Genomic DNA, 19,037 nt, shown 5'->3' on the forward strand with positions numbered 1-19,037 from the left:
TCTATAAATATAATTGGGTGCGGTAATTTGGGACACTACGTTTGCACACAATTTTTAAAGGCACAGATGCAGAGTTTTTTAATTTTCTCAAGATATCCAAATGTCTTGATATTTTACAGAGTAAACAGAATCCAATTCCTCTTAAGCTAGGGATAGATTCTCCCCCTGACATATGTATAACTCTGACCGAGAAGGCAGCTATACAAACCATAGAAGTTACAGATGGACAAGACTTCACATTTCTAAAGTCCCCACAGCAGTTTACTCCCCTATACTTAAACTATTTCTGTTGGTGGAGCCTCTCTGACAACTTGGCAACTTCTTCCGTTCTCAAATTGATTTTACTATTAGAAGCTTTTTTTTATGTCTGAACTTTCCCTTCTTTCATTCAAAGCCATTACATCTTGTAATACCACTTTGAACAACCTCACCCAATCCTGGTATGGTACTGAAGCTCTTGTGAGTGGTACTGTAGGCTTACTGATAAGCCTGTGTCCTGGGGCCTGGTGCACTGTCACTATCTTCCTCCCACAAATCTGTGGGTACTTTAGTTCATAAAGCAATGGCACTGCTCCAGATCCCAAACTCACAATCACAGCACTTGGGCCTGGAAGACCCAACCTTCATTTGAGACTCCACAAAATTTAACAGGAGGGGCAGGAAATTGACCATCAACGGGTAAGACTCACCAAGAAGCACTGGAAGTACTGCTTTAGATGACAGCATCAAAAGAAAGTTATGGAACTAAATTAGCCATGTCTAATTGAAGCAACACAGATAACAGCCTTACAAAAAAGCTAAAGAAAATGAAACACTGAAAAGAAATGGTAGAAAGAATCTCATAAAGCCATCTCTAAAGTCTGAAATAAATATTAAGGAAAACACAATCAAGTCACCAAATGAACTGTCCAAATAGAATGATGGTTTTTTTCACAGATGTGCTTACAGTAATTGGCTTGTCCATTCCTGTTTAAACGTCATCTGTTTTTCATCTTCCTGTCATTTTTCATGCTTCTCTGATTTTATGACTTGATACTGTGGGCCAGAGACTTAAAAAAAAAAAAAAAAAAAAAGGAAAAACTTACTGGTATTGAAAATTCCTCAGCCAAGTACTTCAATAACGATGCTTCTCTAGCCAGAAAGTTACTTCTCTCCATCAGGTTTCCTTGAAGTTTCGTATCAAACTCCTTTCTGACCACTGAAGCAACAGAGTCAATTACTACAAGCTTAACCTTCTTGGAAATGATTTCTTCTTCCAAAGTCTTAATCCTTCAAAAAAAAAACAAAAAAAAAGTATTGACTTAGGTGAAGCAGTAACATCAGACAGCAGGATGTTAGTTGTATACAGTTAACACACAAAAAAATATTTTATAAGCATAAACCTGTTACACCAAATTATACTAAAACCTTTATATACAGCCAACCCCCTCTGTCAACAGTCACCCTTGCTGGGTTATGGAGATGTGGAAGGGGGAAGGAATCCTGCTCCATAACCACTACCACAGCTCTCAGGCTGCCATAGCTCCTGTACCCCAAAGTGCCCCCTTCAGAGTGGAGGGTTGGAGGACCCATATAATATGGATCTGCTCTGTCCCATGCAGTCAACGGGGTAATCAGGGAGATATGCACGCACAAAGACTGTGCCCTGCCTCCTCTCTCACATAGTAGAAACATCCAATGTCTACCACTGTGGGTCCCCTCTACAGCCACAGGGACAGGTCCCTTTCTACGTACTTGTCATGTAACATACATGTCAAAATATATTTGATTAATAATATGCTAATAGTTCATCCTCTCTGATGAGGCTGTAGGTAGTATACACAGCACAAGTACTCTGCCACTAACACGTTTGCAAATACACACAAGAAGAATGGCAAGACATCCTTGCCACATCATAACCTGTCTTCATGATAACGTGTCATCACAAGTTGACAAAGTAACATGGCAACACAGGATCACCATGTAAAAGCCTTCCTGGCTGACAGTCATGAGTGGGGCTCCTTTCTCTGTTTGCAGGAGAATCCCAGCATCTCCTTTTCTTTCTCCCTCATAATGTGGGGATGGGAGGAAGATACTCAGGAGAAAAAGCTGGGAGGCACTTCCACGATTTTGCTCACTCTACCCTAAACTGAGCTAGAGCAAGCCGGTGCCCATCAGACGCACAAATTCCATAAGAGCTACATCTAAGATTATGAAGGGATTCCTGCAAACCACATTTTGCTGGCTGTGTATTAGAGTTTACTGCATTATAAAAATAGCAACATTAATATCCATTGGTCATACACTAAATGAGACATCGCAAAAGCTTTTTCAAAATCTTCAGAACAAAGACAACGTGGGATCAAATACATGCATTAAGATACAGGGTTATTAATCGTTTTGCACTAGTCAGACTTGCTTAGCTATTGAAATGTAAAGACCCAAAGAACTACTGTACATAAAGCTTGAGATGTAGAACATATTCATTACAGACCATTCAGCAATGATGGGCTTCTCACTGCACTCCAAAGCAAACAATACCTTTTCAGCACACTGTCACAGGTGAGCTCCCGATAGAGATGAATGCTACGGGTCATTGAAAACAACTTTTCTTCTGTGCCAAAATAATTAGGGAAACGGTGTTCTGCTATCTCAACCAACCTGTCAAAATTCAAAAGGCACATCACTGCAAATTCTGGGCTAAAAAGATAGCAACCTTCCTGTATCATTTCCACCGCTCCCATAAATTCAAAGTACACAAAGGAAGAGATATTTGATTAACTAAATAGATGAAGGGTGAGCAGATGTAGATTTAAAGCTAATAATACCGTTCTATTCCCAGCTATGCCACTGAATCACTAGTGAAGTTAGGTAAGACACCACTTCTCTGCATTAGCTCATCTATGAATAAAATAAAAGTAATATCATTTCCCAAAGGGGAATTGTGAGGTTTAGTTACTAACGGCATGTCTACAAAAATAAGTCATCCTAACTTAGGTCAGCATACAGCCGATAAAGTAATTCATCACTGGTGCATGTCTGTATTTTGCTCCTTGTGCAAGCAGTATGCGTCTTTATCAGGAATGCTTGAATCGATTGTACTGTCAGTGAGGGGCATTGTGGGATGGCTTCTAAAAGTCAGTAACAGTCAATGTAAGCAACTTAGTGTCTACATTGACACTGCAGTGACCTAACTACATCGACTTTGACTCTACACCTCTCATGGAGGTGGAGTTATTAAGTCAGTGTAGCAGGGCAATTATGTCAGCAGGAGCAAAATTTTAGTGTAGATACTTACCTAGTTAGGTCAATGTTAGTTGCCTTGCATTGACCTAACTCTGTAGTGCAAACCAGGTCTGAATGAAATGCACTTTAACATTCTTGTACAAAATTCACTACTAAAGTGAAAAGTATTATTGCTATAGTTCTGCTTATCAATGATATTTGCATTTAAATACAGGTATTGATGATCCCAGATCGTCTTCTCTTCTGCCTCAACCCTGTAGTGAGGTCATAAAGCTGAGTTTGTGTCATCATAGAAATTTCTTCGGCGACAAGCTGATGTCATAAACACAGGATTATGACATCACTGCAACATCCAGTAGACAAAAAGGTGGAACTGGGAGGAAGAGATCATGATTCAAATGCAAATTGATAACAGCAGCACAGATATGGAGAGAGTTCTTGATCAAGTCAAATGCTTTTTCATGTATGGGCAGTTTTAAAAGTTTGCTTCAGCATGAAAATCTCTCAAATGACAATTCTCTGATTTTGCCACTTACCCAATTTTTAAAAGGACATGTGAAAGTCTAAAGCAGAAAAGGGGAATTTATTTTTCAGGTCACAGTGAAAGATCATTAGATGGACAGCTCCGGCAAATAAAATCCTGAGTTTATCCACAAAACAGACACAATATAGTCAGCCAACTCAGAGGTTACCCAAGATGGCTGGCAGGAGCCATTAAGGGGCATTAATGTGGCATTAAGATAGGTCTTACACCATCATCTCGCTTCACATAGGTCAGTCTTTCTGATACCAAGACCGGCTTGCTGCCTTCCTAACCTGAGTCAAGGAGATCTCATGGACCAGTCATTAAGAAAAACTGATATACGTCACTGAACAGTTTTCAAATGACAGCAACTTTCAGACACTATTGACTGATTTAAATCAGTGGCCTAGTGATGAAATATTCTATACCCTATTAGCAAGTCCCTGACACATCCAGTCCATTAGTTGTCATTGTTAACATGTGCAGCTGCTTATTACCATGCTACTAAATGAATCTCATTAATTGATCAAACTAAAAAATCCAGAGCACAATGAATGTTTTTCACCTGGTCCTGAACATTATTATATTCAAAAGCCAGGCTCTAAAAAAAAAAAGGCCAAAATCATAACTCTGAACTAAATAATTCCCAGTCATCAGCGGCCAACATTTTCAAATTCAGGTGCTTAAAGTTACTCAGGCACTTAGGTGGAAGTGGCATGATTTTTAGAAATGCTGAGCTCCCACAAATTGCACTGAAGTCAGTGCAAGTTGGAAGGACTCAAACACCTTTGAAAATCAAGCAACATTTATCTAGGTACCTAAATATGGATTTAGGAGCCTAACTTCAGGCACTGGTGTTTAAAATTTTTGATCCCGATGACTATTGTAAATTGTTTTGCAATGTTCAAAATGAACAAGGAAGAGAAACCGTTTAACTTTGCTAGATAGTATTTACACTCCACACACTGTATGTGTGAAGAAAGTGACATCTGGTGGATGATATTTTTTCTCAAACACTGCACTGTTGAGATAAAAATCATATTATAAAATGTTTTCCTTTGTTTTACAAGAAATCACAATATTATTAAAACTGAAGCTATTTTGGAAATGTATGTTACTTTTCATTATAATTTGTGCTTACTTTATTTAAAAATAAACTCTTAATTGAACCATTAGGTTAGGCATTTTCACATCTTGACTAACAGTGTAATCTTACTAAGATAATCATTAATCTCCTTCCTCTATTTAATACTAAGACTAGTTGCTGCATCTAGAAGTTCAGAGCCAACTTTTCAGGGCAGAGACTTTGTGTTTCAATTAGCCCAGTATATTGCACAGCAACAATATTCAATAATAACTTACTCACTCTGCACAACAACTAAACTCCAGATTTATGCAAGTTTGGTGCTAAGGGGGAAGTAGCATGAAAAAACAACAGGAACTGGTAAGATAAAGTAAGGAAAGTCCTTCTGTTAGCTCTTCCTACTTCATTTCAGGTGGGATTGAGTTAAATCAAAGTGAATGAAATCATCAGTTTTGGTCATGATTTAAATCAGCAAGCAGGATATCTTGGTTTAAATAATCAATTTTAACTTATTTTGCATTTGCACTTTTTATTTTCTTATAGAAAATTTGTTTCTCAAGGGTTGGTATAATCATCAGTACTTCTTTTTGCTTACCAGGAGGATACACTATATCTATACACATTTAACTAAATTTTTTTATAGCTTAACATACATGTATTCAGATTCTTAATTTTTATATTAGAAAACAATGACTGATTCATTTCTTATTTACAGAATGGTTTTTTTTTAACTCAGGATTTGTGATTAGCTGCATTTGGCTGAAAATTGGAATTTATTTAAAAATGCACAAAATCAGCATTGCAAAATTATTTTTATTATTTAAAACTATCTTAAATGTGCTGAATACATAAGGAAAAAAGTAAGTTTATAAAAATGTTTTGCTTTTAAAATGAACTAATTTATTAAACAAAGATAATGTTATCTGTAATTAGTGAACTGAATTGATTGTAGTCACAATAAGAACATAAGAACGGCCGTACTGGGTCAGACTAAAGGTCCATCTAGCCCAGTATCCTGTCTGCCAACAGTGGCCAATGCCAGGTGCCCCAGAGGGAGTGGACCTAACAGGCAATGATCAAGTGATCTCTCTCCTGCCATCCATCTCCATTCTCTGACAAACAGAGGCAAGGGACACCATTCCTTACCCATCCTGGCTAATAGCCATTAATGGACTTAACCACCATGAATTTATTCAGTTCTCTTTTAAACACTGTTATAGTCCTAGCCTTCACAACCTCCTCAGGCAAGGAGTTCCACAAGTTGACTGTGCGCTGCATGAAGAAGAACTTCCTTGCATTTGTTTTAAACCTGCTGCCTATTAATTTCATTTGGTGACCCCTAGTTCTTGTATTATGGGAATAAGTAAATAACTTTTCCTTATCCACTTTCTCCACATCATTCATGATTGTATATACCTCGATCATATCCCCCCTTAGTCTCCTCTTTTCCAAGCTGAAGAATCCTGGCCTCTTTAATCTTTCCTCATATGGGACCCATTCCAAACCCCTAATCATTTTAGTTGCCCTTTTTTTTTTTTTTTTTTTTTTTTTAACCTTTTCTAATGCCAGCGTATCTTTTTTGAGATGAGGAGACCACATCTGTACACAGTATTCGAGATGTGGGCGTACCATGGATTTATATAAGGGCAATAATATATTCTCAGTCTTATTCTCTATCCCCTTTTTAATGATTCCTAACATCCTGTTTGCTTTTTTGACCGCCTCTGCACACTGCATGGACATCTTCAGAGAACTATCCACGATGACTCCAAGATCTTTTTCCTGACTTGTTGTAGCTAAATTAGCCATATTGTATGTATAGTTGGGTTTATTTTTTCCAATATGCACTACTTTACATTTATCCACGTTAAATTTCATTTGCCATTTTGTTGCCCAATCACTTATGTTCTTCAAAATTTTAGAACCAGTAAATCTCATTCTCTCATACCTATTCCTGCTTTTTCAGCTCCCAATCGGTTTCTGAACTTTGAATGAACTAGTCATTCAACTGATCTAGCTGAATAAACTGGCACGAAGAAAATATTCTCTTTGCACCTACAAAAAAAAAGCAACCGCTGTCAAAAGCTGGTTTGCCATTCAAAAAACTCTGGTTCCAGGTTTTTAGCCAGTGACTTTCACCAGTCAGGGGTCTGACTTTCTTTACAACTTGGACAGCAAATATGTACTGCTTCCCTTTTTTTTTTATTTCAATGACATGGTTTTAATAGATTATAGTAAATTTAGACCTTAACATATTACTGTAATTTCAAATTTAATTTTAAAATGTATCTAATTCAATTTAAATAAAAGATATCCAATTTAAATCAAACAAATACTTTTTAGTTTTATCCATCCTGCCTCGTCGCCTTCAGCACGAGTTACTCTCATTTACTGTTTGAAAGCTGATGAGAAGACACAGGCTTCATTGCAAAAAACATGTCAATGACACCTGGATGAATGTCTCATTTTTCACATATGCAACCATGCCATAACAAGGATATCACAAGGCCAACAGTAGATCAACACCTGGATGAGAAGCAGATCAAATTCAACCCAGGAAAGACCAAAGGAATATTAGTCAAAAGGGGAAATTTCACTCAACTACCTGAGATACTGGCCTCCCCCTCAAGAGAGGGCATTCCTCCCTGCTCTCTTCTGTTTGTCAAAGTGGAACAGAGCTTCGGGGTCTTATTCAACTCATTATTAACTCAAGGCTCCGCCTGGAGCAGGGTAAAAGCACTGTTTTTTTTACATTACCCAATACATTTTAAAAGTGTTCAACTCTTCAACAGAAGGTGTTAAGTGATGCCTACAAACATTGAAATATATTTGCTAACATGTATATTAGCTCTAAAACACCACTATTTTCTTACTCTGGACAAGGCACTCTTCATAAGGAGTGCTGTCATCATATGACAGCCATTCAGTGAGTGGCCAGGATGAAAGATTTCCTGGCTTCAGTCCACCTCCTAAAGGAAAGGTGTCCACATCAGAAAAAACACCAGTACAATTAATCTAAAATGACATCCTTACTGGCAATTTCAGGGAGATGTAGTTCATGTTTGCACAGCACAGTGTAGGTGCAAAGTTCTGTAAGAGCTAAGGATTATTATTCATTATGAGAGGCCAAGGACTGAAAGAAGCTTAATTGTATTCCCTGAAGATCAGGGTTCAGGTGTTTTACCCAGACAGGGTGGAAAACCTCACACTGCCACTGACTTTGGTTTCCAGTGTTTTTCACAAACCATAAACATAGTTAAAGAAAGAATAAACAGAGAAAATGATTTTCATACACTCACTAGACAAATATAGTACAGATTCCTCAGTCACTAGCTGGTTACTTTTGTACTGAACTGCTACAAAAAAATAAGAGCGTAACTGAAAACAACTTTAGTTTACTGTATTAACAGAGATGTTTTCATCTACCTGTCCTAATGCCAACTTGTTGATGAAGATGCAGAATATCCACTGCACTAATATGGCTTTTATGATGATTTATTATTTATGATTTTATTACGATTTATTATTCAATTTTATTATGATTTAAATCATTTAAAATGATGAAAACTGCTGCAGAAGCTTGCAACAGTGCATTGCTTAGGTACCCAGTGGCTGAGTTTGTCAGGGTGAAGGTTCAATGGGTCTGCTTAATGGGGGAGCCCCAACTGCTGCCGAGGGGATACTGCATGCTGGGCTCCCGCTTCCCGCCCCCCCCCCGATTCTCCTATCTCCATTTCTTCCCATCTCATTGTCTTCTCTGCCCTATATTACACACCCCTTCCTTCCCCACTGCCGCTTCACCACAGCCCCTGAACCCCCACTTCCCCCACCCTCCCTTACCCAGCCCCACCACAGGCACTCACTATTGCACAGAAAACAGGAAGGCTCTCAGGACATAGAAGGGAAACTAGGACTCAGGAGGCAGCATTCAGCTCCAGACTCAGCATTGCTGAGACTCAGCCTCCTTCAGCTGGGTAGCTCTGCACTTGCAGAAATGAGGGAGGGACAGTGGCACGTAACTCTGTGTATGCCCCCATGCCTCACCTCTGTTTGGGAGAGGCAATCCCCACAAACACTGCATCCATGGTCATCCCCCCTGCTGCGCGGCTTCCCTTTGCTTCCCTGCCGTTTTCTGCAGGGAAGCACAGAAATTGGGTGGGGGGAGGGGCATTTTCTGCAGGCACACAATCCCACAGAATTCCCCCAGAAGTAAGTTAAGGGCTGGGCTGGGCACCCAGAGAATTAGTACTCCACAAGCTGGGATGTAAATCTACAACCCACAACCCTGCCAGTGGACCTTTCTATCATGCACTAAAAGCTCCCTAGTGCACTTTGTTAAAACAGTAGTATGTCAAAGTGCACGATGGAAAGCAGTAGGTCAAAGTGCACTAACTTTTAATCCATAATAACATCGTTTACATCATGGTCAGTTGTGGGCAACAAGTCAGTGCACTGTAGATTTACACCCCAGCTTCCCATGCATTAAGGATATGTCTTCACTAGCAACGTTAAAGCGCTGCTGTGTATTCAAAGCACTGGGAGAGAGCTCCAGCAGGGGAGTGGCTCCCAGTGCTGGTGCACTGTCGACACTGCCACTTTACAGCACTGAAACTTGCAGCACTGAGGAGGGCGTTTTTTCATATCTCCGAGTGAGAAAATTCAGCGCTGTAAAGTAGCAGTGTAGACATGGCCTAAGTCCCAGTGGATATGTCCACACTGGAAAAAAAACAACAACAAAAAAAACCTCCTGCAGCAGAGCCCAGGTCTACAGACTAGGCTTGTGTTACAGCACTAAAAATAGCCCCGTAGATGTTTCCACTCAGGCTGGAACTTGGGTACTGAAGCTTGGGGAGGAGAGCAGGGGTTTCAGAGCCTGAGCAGGAACAGTTACACCGTTATTTTTAGCGCCATAGTATGAGCCCCAGTCTGTACACCCAGGCTCTAAGACTCGCTGCTGGGGAGATGAATTGGGGTTGCAGCATAAACACATCCACTGTGCACAAGCCCACAGAGTGAACTAAGCTGTCATTCTAGAGACCCGGCATAAGAATAGACCATGAAAGTTTTTGAGAAAACAACTCCCTGAACTAAAGGGTACGTCTACACTACCCACCAGATGGGCGGGAAGCAATCAATCTATCGGGGATCAATTTATCGCATGGAGTGTAGACGCGATAAATCGATCCCCGATCACTCTCCCGTCGACTGCTGAACTCCAGCAGTGCGAGAGGTGGGAGCAAAGTCGACGGGCGAGCTGCGGCTGTTGATCCCGCGCCGCGAAGACGCAAAGTAATTTTAATTCGATCTAAGATAGGCAACTTCAGCTACGAGAATAGTATAGCTGAAGTTGACGTATCTTAGATCGACCCCACCCTACCCCAGTGTAGACCAGACCTAAGTCTTTCACACCATCTGATCAATTCCTAGCCAGAAAGACAAAAAGAATGTCTCAAAGGGAATGTCTTTCATGAAGCATGGATCAAAGCCTGTGGCACAGCAGATAAAGTATATACTTCCATTTCCCCTATTCCTAAAATACAGCAGGACTGTGAACATTATCCCTGACTTTCTGATACAGTGAATTTTTGTCTAGATAAAGACAATGACAGGTAAGGTTTTCCCTGCTTATCTATTTTTTAAAAATTATTGTTAAATATTCTTGCTATTCGCTCTCTTTCACCTGTCATCTCTAAAAAAGGTATGTTAAAGTGAATTTTGGAAAGGATTGAATTTCACTTTTATGATGGAATATATTTAAACTCAGTACTACATATGATCTTCAGCTCTCTGTGGATTTTCCATGCATATCAATGTGAGGTTTGATCAAAGATCAAATGTAGATTATGGCCTGCCTGTATTAAAAAAATCTTTTTAATACCATTAGTCTCTGTTAAATCACATTTAGCATTGGTCAGTGGAAAAATATTCTCACCTTTAGAAACACTGCTATTTCTGCAGTGTTTCTCTGCCTTCCACATCCTCCTCTCTCTTTCTTTCCTGCTTCCATATCTGCGTGTGTGTATGTGTGTCTCATTTCTCCTTTCTTCATTCTGCATTCGCTTCACTGAAGCAACTGCAGCCCACATTGGGCTTCACTCACCCCCCATTCCCCACCCCAACCGGATGATCTGCAATGAAAGTTAGTGCTTATATGCAACAGGTCATCGTTCAAGTTAGACATTAATATTAATAGAGGCAGTGGAATTCATACTTCTCAGTGCAACTATTTCAGACAATCTGTAGATTCAGAAAGATAACACTGAATCAGTTTGCACTAATTTCAAATATCTGCAAGGTTAACCTGACAACCATAGGGGCTAAAACCTTACTTCGACACTTCCTGGGAGTACCCAGAGTTGTGAGGCACCGGTCAGCTCCATACTCCACTGGCAATATGAGCACTCCCTTCCAGGCCTTGCTCTCTCTCTACAGGTTAGTGATTAGAGCGTGCCTATCCTCAAGCCCTCCAAGCACCTGGAGTGTTCAGTCCCTGGTCTACTGGACACTTGCAGTGTTCACAGATTTGCTGCTTCCAAAAAAAAAAACCAGTACAACCCATCTTACCAGTTCCACCTCAGATCACTGCTCCGCTTAACACACATCACTTAGATTTTTTATTTATTATTATTATTATTATTATTATTATTTTTCAGTGTAATCAAGTATAAGTTTATTTAATAAAGCATAGAGATTCAAGAAATAGCAAGTAGAAGCATTGGAAACAGTTACATATAAAACAAAATCATAGCTTGCATTCTAGACCTAGACTTAATTAACAAGGTACTCTCCTGTCTTGCAGAATATTGCTCTCCCCAAATCTTTGCAACATTTCACAGCCAGATTAGTTGTGACCCTCCTTTTGTGAGACAGATGCTTCAGCTTGCCTCTTGGATGAAGAGTCCTGTGTGTTTCCTTGTACCCAGATATGGACCCTAACAATTGTTTGTCAATTCCCTCTCCTATAGATTTCATAATCTCCTCTCTTGCCAATAGGCCTATATTGTGATGCATACAACACACAGAAATGACCAGACAAGGAGATAAGTATATCCCTATATATTAATCAATTAACCTATCTCATAGAGCTAGAAGGGACCTTGCAAGATCATTGAGTCCAGTCCCCTGCCTTCACTAGCAGAACCAAGTACTGTCCCTGACAGGTTGGGTTTTTTTGCCTCAGATCCCTAAATGGCCCCCTTAAGGATTGAACTCACAGCCCTGGGTTTAGCAGGCCAATGCTCAAACCACTGAGCTATCCCTCCCTCCTGACTGAAAGGAAATTTCTGAGGTATGTGACCTGCCTTAATGCCAAGATCCTAAGAACACAGATTTTAATATGGATATTTACTCTTTAAATATTATCTGTACATACATTTCGCAATGATTATGTCAACCAGTGGGCTATGGGCTCTCAGTGGAGATTGCACATGCCACTCTTTGGTGAACAGTTATGCATATATCCGACCCATAGATCCCTGTAAACCCCTGTGGCACCAAGAAGTACCTGGGTCACACTTTTTCCTTTTCCTTTTCTAGTTTAAACAAAAGCTTGAGATCTGAGTCACAAATACACATACTTCAGATGTTGAAGATTCAGGCCACATGAAATAGATCAACGGCGGCACATCCAGCACACAGGCCAAGTTCCTGAAACCTCTTATCTAGAAGATCTAAGAAGGTCATTTTTATTTCTCTCTTGTATTCAAAAGATTCATTTAGTGAACCTCTGCCTCCCAAAAATTTCCTTGCTAACTCCAGAAACTAATATGCAAAAGGAAAAAAAATGGACATGTAGTTTTTTAGTTGCAAACTTTATTACATATTATGGGAAATGTCCAGTGGATAGAACAGCATGTCAGACAATGCACTTTAGTTTCCCCGTTTGCAAAATAGCTTCCTACCTCACAGAGCTGTTGTGATGCTTAATTAACACTTGGAAAACATTTTAAGGCTATGTGATGAAATGTGCTAGAGAAACTGAAAGTATTATTTTAGAACATATACTTCTTACCTTTCAGCACCAAATGCAGACTCTGTATCAATGTATATGACAGCCCCATCTAGTCCTCCCATGCTGATAGGCAGAGTAGCCAGTACACTCATCATAAGACAAAACTGAGTTTTGCCACAACCCGATGGGCCAGTTACCTAAAAAGAAAAGGAGTATTACACTCATTGGGAAAAAGGGCCTAATTCCATTTTGAATTATGGTCCATGGGCCAGAATAAGCAGTTAAGACTCCAGGCACCTCTCTTCAATTTACAACACAGTTCCCACTGATATAAATGAAAAGTTTGCACAAAGATTAGGTATGGCCTTTATGTGGTAACTAAATTTATCAGCTTTTATTTGTTCATTATTGTCATCACACAGTATCACTCGGAAAGAAAACACACTCAGCTTTCGGACCAGTGGTATTCCTGCCTTTTGTTTCACTTTCTTCCCCATCTTCCCTTTTCTATTTCTCTCCCTCTGCTGTGTCACTATGAGTCTCTTATGTTCTTCCCTCTTCACTGCCTTCCCTGTGGCAACTCCCAGTTCTCTCCCCAATGGGCTTCACTCCTATCCCCTTTCCCTTTCCATCCGTTAAAATAATCAGCAAGAAAATAATTACTGCTGTTACTGAAGTGCCACAACTGAGCTTTAGAACTGACATTCCAGTGAGATTATAAAGGGAGTCAAGGTGTTTGCAACCCGAGTCACTGTTTCAGACAGATATCACAACATCAGTTACACTCAGGTCACATTTGGAAGCCATCACATATGTACATCAAGCAACCTGTATCTGGTCAAAGGGCTACATGTTTGACATTTCTAGTCTAAAGAAATAGGGATGGATAATAGGTTAAAAACAATAAATTTGATTTTTTGGATAAAAATCAATTATTTAAAAAAAAATTAAAACAATCAGACTTGTTTTTATTTAAATTGGATTTTTTTTATAAAATTCTTTGAGGAAAAAACCTATCTATAGATAGTTTTAACTAAGATACATTACAGCTCAAAGATACCTCACCATGGAATAGGGATTATAAATTCTAATTCAATAGTATGAGACAACATATTCATGTCATGTTTAAGAAAAGTTTTTGTAAATGAGTTCCAGTAGTTCATGGATTAGGGACCATATCTTATGGAGTTCCAGCGGCTTCTGTATAGATTATGTAGGTTAATCTTTCTATCTACTCAATGAGACTTAGTGTTCAGTCTAGAAGATACCATCACAGATGTTTAGTTTTGCAGTTCTCAAACTGTGAATTTCTATCTCCAGAAATAACATGCTTGTTAACAGCAAAAAAATGTTTTAAATAAATAAATAAATAAAGTAAGAAATAACAGACCTCAACCCTATTGTCCCTCTGCAAATTTGTGTGCAGAGTCAATCCCTTACCTCTCTCTAAAAGTGCACTTTCAAAAAGTTCAATGAATAGAAGATTGTTGGGGCTGGAATGGATCTGGACAAGAAGTCTGGAGATAAACGTGAGAAGGGAGGGACAGGCAGTAGAACAAAAGTGAAACTGTTTGAGCAGCATATTCCAGAAGTCTTGAGGTCTTTATGAGTGTAGCCTTCGTTGATTTGAGATCTATCATACCATTCTCTCACTAGAAACGAAAACCTATAATGGCAGCAGGCAGTAAGAGAGACCTAGTTTGGGAATATTTTAATGAAGTTCCTCTATCTGTGGGTAAGACAGGCATGTGTGCAAAATGCAAACAGTGCAACAAAGAAATGCAAGGCCTGGCTGCCCAAATGAAAAAAAACATCATCAGAAGTGTTCCTTCTCAGGAGGAAGCTGCGTTGAAGATGATGAAAGGAACGTCTGAACATACAGGATCTTCAGGCTGGTAAACATTTTTATTTAATACTTTTTTCTTAAGGACTGCCTGTCCTCCTTCTGGACTATTTTTGAATTCTCATGTTTGAGCAAAAAATATAGTTGTTACTCTATGGTACTCCTGTTCTTTTTGCAGATACAGACGAACACGGCTGCTGCTCTGAACTCTATGGTACTAACATTTTAGATGCAGTTGTGATAAAAAATAAATAGCTGAAATAGGCAGATTTTTCTTCTACAATTTCACCTTTAAAGTAGTACTGAGTGTCAGTGAATGCAATGAGTAATACTAAATGAGCAGTATGGTGGTAATCATTAAATAACTGCATTGGCTTATTTTGTTTAGGAGAATCCATCCTCAACACACAGGATTCTGAAGACTTCAAGATCACCATCATTTTCTATAGTTTCAGAGTTATCTGCCAATGATAGTGTTTCAGTCAGATCATGTACGTCACACAGCCACAGTATATCACCTGTAGCAAAAAGAAAAGAAAATCTCCATTGTCCAGAAGAAGCTACACATAGCTAAATTTGTGATTAGAACCAGCAGATTACAAAAAGAGATAATTAATGAAAAAATTGCCCAGTTTTTTTATGCAACAAACTCTCCTTTCCATAAGAATGAGAACCCACACTTCATTAACATGGTTCAGTCATTAAGGCCAGGATACAGTCCACTCAACAGAGCAGATGTTGCAGGCAAATTCCTGGATAAAGGATATTGGGAGATACCAGTGGCTCCAGTGTCATCAATAATCTGATAAAAAGCTCTGCAATCTCCTTCTCAAACATTTATAGTGTTGTATTCACCCAACTGTCCCAGTGTCTGGAAAAAACTAAAATCTGTATGAAAAGCATTGATTTAACCCAGGTGAGCAATTATGATTACTGCTAGACAGAAGTATTTTCAGGAATTAAGTGCTGATCCTCTATTGAGAGTATCTGCATAGTCTCAAAATCCTATATGATTCTGTGCTGGTCCTATTTGCCCAAAGAGCAGCTGTTTCATCTTTAGCCAGCCATGAAACATTGCCCTTTTCCCCTAATGCAGGCTAAGTCACAGTGCTGATCACTTTCAGGCTGGATTGTGCAACATGACCCCTTATGGCCAGTTATCAACACAGGTGTCAAAACTCACATCTGAAAAAAACCTTCATTAATTCATTGAGGGACAAAATAAATTCACAAGATACCCTCTAAAGTAGCTCTTTGGAGATGAACTGTACATCCTTCTACACCTAGAGCAGAAAGAAAACAGGTCTCTTTCATGTCTCTAAGGTCATAACCCCAACCCTGTTATATAAGCATTTACTGAAGCAGAAACCACTATAGTTTAAGCTGCAATACTGTTTTCATTCCAGCCTGTTTTTACTTATTACTTTCATGCTTCAAAGGTGATTTCTTTTTAAGTTTGAGCAAAAACAGTTCAGTCATGTTGAATTATGAAGAGTGGAAAAATATACTTTCCCCTGTGATAAAAGAATTTTTGCAGTCTGCTCATTTGTACAGCTCTACAACCACAATGTCTGAGTTTAAAGTTGAAATTTGAAACATGGAAATGGCCCTTACTGAGTCGAAGTGACTGTCAGTGATCCAGAGAAAATTGGTTTGGACTTGATTGAGCTCTGAGCATTTGAAAATTACATACTGAGTAGTAGGGTTTTTAACTTACTTCAAGTGCATCAAATCTAGTCAAATACATTGTGGGTTCCTATGCAATTTAATGTGCTTAGGAGTCTCCCTTAGCATCTCTGCAGCTTAAAAAAAATGCAAGGGTTGAAAGAGGGCTCCTACACATTTTGTGAGGTGTGCAGGGGTTGAGGAGAGCAGGCATTTGGATACTTCAGTGATGAGCACAGCATAAGAAGGTAGATGGATCTTGAGCAACTTGTAATCTGTCTATTGAAGATATTTATGGGTTGAGGCAAGAACATAAGAATGGCCCTAGTGGGTCAGACCAAAGGTTCATCTAGCACAGTATCCTGCTTCCAACAGTGGCCAGTGCCAGGTGCCCCTGAGGGAATGAACAGAACAGGTAATCATCAAGTGATCCATCCCGTCGCTCATTCCCAGCTTCTGGCAAACAGAGGCTAGGGACACCATTCCCACCCGTCCAGGCTAATAGCCATTGATGGACCTATCCTCTATGAATTTATCTAGTTCTTTTTTGAACGCTGTTATGATCTCGGCCCTTCACAACATCCTCTGGCAAGGAGTTCCACAAGCTGACTGTGTGTTGTGTGAAGACATACTTCCTTTTATTTGTTTTAAACCTGCTGCCTATTAATTTCATTTGGTGACCCCTCATTCTTGTACTATGAGAAGTAGTAAACACCACCACTTCCTTATCTACTTCCTCTACACCAGTCATGATTTTACCTCAACCATATCTCTCCTTAGCCATCTCTTTTCCAAGCTGAAAGTCCCAATCTTATTAAGCTCGCCTCATGCAGAAGCCGTTTTTGTTACCCATTACTGAACCTTTTCCAGTTTCAATATATCTTTTTTGTGGGACGACCACATCTGGATGCAGTATTCAAGATGTGGGCATACCATGGATTTATATAGAGGCAACATGATATTTTCTGTCCTATTATTTATCCGTTTCTTAATTATTCCCAGCATTCTGTTCGCTTTTTAGACTGCTGCTGCACACTGAGTGGATGTTTCCAGAGAACAAGGTCATTAGAAGTGCTTACCTCAGCCCCTGAACAATTCAAAAGGTACAAAAAGTTTAAAGGAGGAATTTGGGTGCACCTTACATTGCCAAATTCTGTCATTACAAATTACTATAACAACACTGCAAATTTCAAATGATATAAATTCTACCAATTATTGGCAACTTTTTGCAAGACAGCATAGTTTCTAAGTACTAGATAATGACATTCTATCTTACACACACACACACACACACACACACACACACACACACACACACACACACAGGAAATGCCATGCAAAAAACTATGTTAAGAAAACTTTAAAGTTAAACTTAAAAGTCAGAAAGTGACAAAGTTAAAGGTTTATATGCAACTTTAATTCTGTCCTGTTGTGTATACACATTACAATGCAGTCTTTAATTACGCTATCACATATATTTTTCAAATAATACTGTTATATAATTTTATTTTTTTTTTACAGCTTTAGCTACACATGATCCTTCTTGTAAAAATATTTTTCATCCCTGCATTCTTACACTTCTGTTTGTTGTAATGATCCATTATATCTTTAGTAACTTAGGGTACGTCTACACTATGGGATTATTCCAATTTTACATAAACCGGTTTTGTAAAACAGAGATTGTATAAAGTCGCGTGCACGCGGCCACACTAAGCACATTAATTCGGCGGTGTGCGTCCATGGTCCGAGACTAGGGTCGATTTCTGGAGCGTTGCACTCTAGGTAGCTATTCTGTAGCTATCCCATAGCTCCCGCAGTCTCCCCCGCCCCTGGGAATTCTGGGTTGAGATCCCAGTGCCTGATGGGGCAAAAATCATCGCCGCGGGTGGTTCTGGGTAAATGTCATCACTCATTCCTTCCTCCAGGAAAATGGCAGACAATCATTTCACGCCCTTTTTCCCTGGATTGCCCTGGCAGACGCCATAGCACGGCAACCATGGAGCCCGTTCAGCTTTTTTTTTTTTTTTTTTTTTTACTGTCACTGTATGCGTACTGGATGCCACTAACAGAGGTGTTACTGCAGCGCTACACAGCAGCATTTGTTTGCTTTTGCATGATAACAGAGACAGTTATCAGTCGTTCTGTACCGTCTGCTGCCATTGTAAATTGGCAGTAAGATGATAGTTATCTGTTGTTCTGTACTGTCTGCTGCTATCATGGGTGCCCCTGGCTGAGGCGGCTGGGGGCAAAAAGGCAAAACTGGGAATGACTCCCTGAGTCAATCCCTCCTTTATGGTTTCTAAAAATAGAGTCAGTCCTGCCTAGAATATGGGCCAAGTGTACTAGAGAACCAGTGTATCAGAGAGCACAGCTGCTCCGTGTCAGATCCCGCAGAAATGATGAGCTACATGCCATTCACGGGGATGCCCCTGCAACAACCCCACCCGTTGCTTCCCTCCTCCCTCAGCCTTCCTGGGCTACCATGGCAGTGTCCCCTCCCGTTTGTGTCATGAAGTTATAAAGAACGCAGGAATAAGAAACAGTGACTTGTTAGTGAGATAAAATAAGGGGGGGCAGCCTCCCGGTGCTATGATAGTCCAGGCAGAACATTAAGCGGTGCAGGGGAAAGGAGCCCAGCATCCTGCTGCTATGATAGTCCAGGCAGTACAGAATCTTTTCTTTACACAGAAAGGGAGGGGGCTGATGGATCTCAGCCCCCCGGTTGCTATGATGAGGACAGTTACCA

At 39.7% G+C, this 19,037-nt stretch overlaps 1 protein-coding gene across 19 annotated transcripts in view; it reads right to left on the reverse strand.

The window, feature by feature from the left end:
• Positions 1–19,037, reverse strand: part of RAD51B (RAD51 paralog B) — a 651,811-nt gene that overhangs the window by 566,099 nt on the left and 66,675 nt on the right. For all 19 annotated transcript variants that reach the window (XM_030559741.1, XM_030559742.1, XM_030559724.1 and 16 more), the window contains 3 exons: positions 12,844–12,980; positions 2,521–2,640; positions 1,086–1,269 (listed from right to left, as the gene is read on the reverse strand). In XM_030559741.1, the coding sequence (XP_030415601.1) occupies positions 1,086–1,269; positions 2,521–2,640; positions 12,844–12,980 (441 nt within the window). The remainder of the gene's footprint in view (positions 1–1,085; positions 1,270–2,520; positions 2,641–12,843; positions 12,981–19,037) is intronic.

This window comes from Gopherus evgoodei, chromosome 4, assembly GCF_007399415.2.
Source record: "Gopherus evgoodei ecotype Sinaloan lineage chromosome 4, rGopEvg1_v1.p, whole genome shotgun sequence".
Lineage (NCBI taxonomy): Eukaryota > Metazoa > Chordata > Testudines > Testudinidae > Gopherus > Gopherus evgoodei.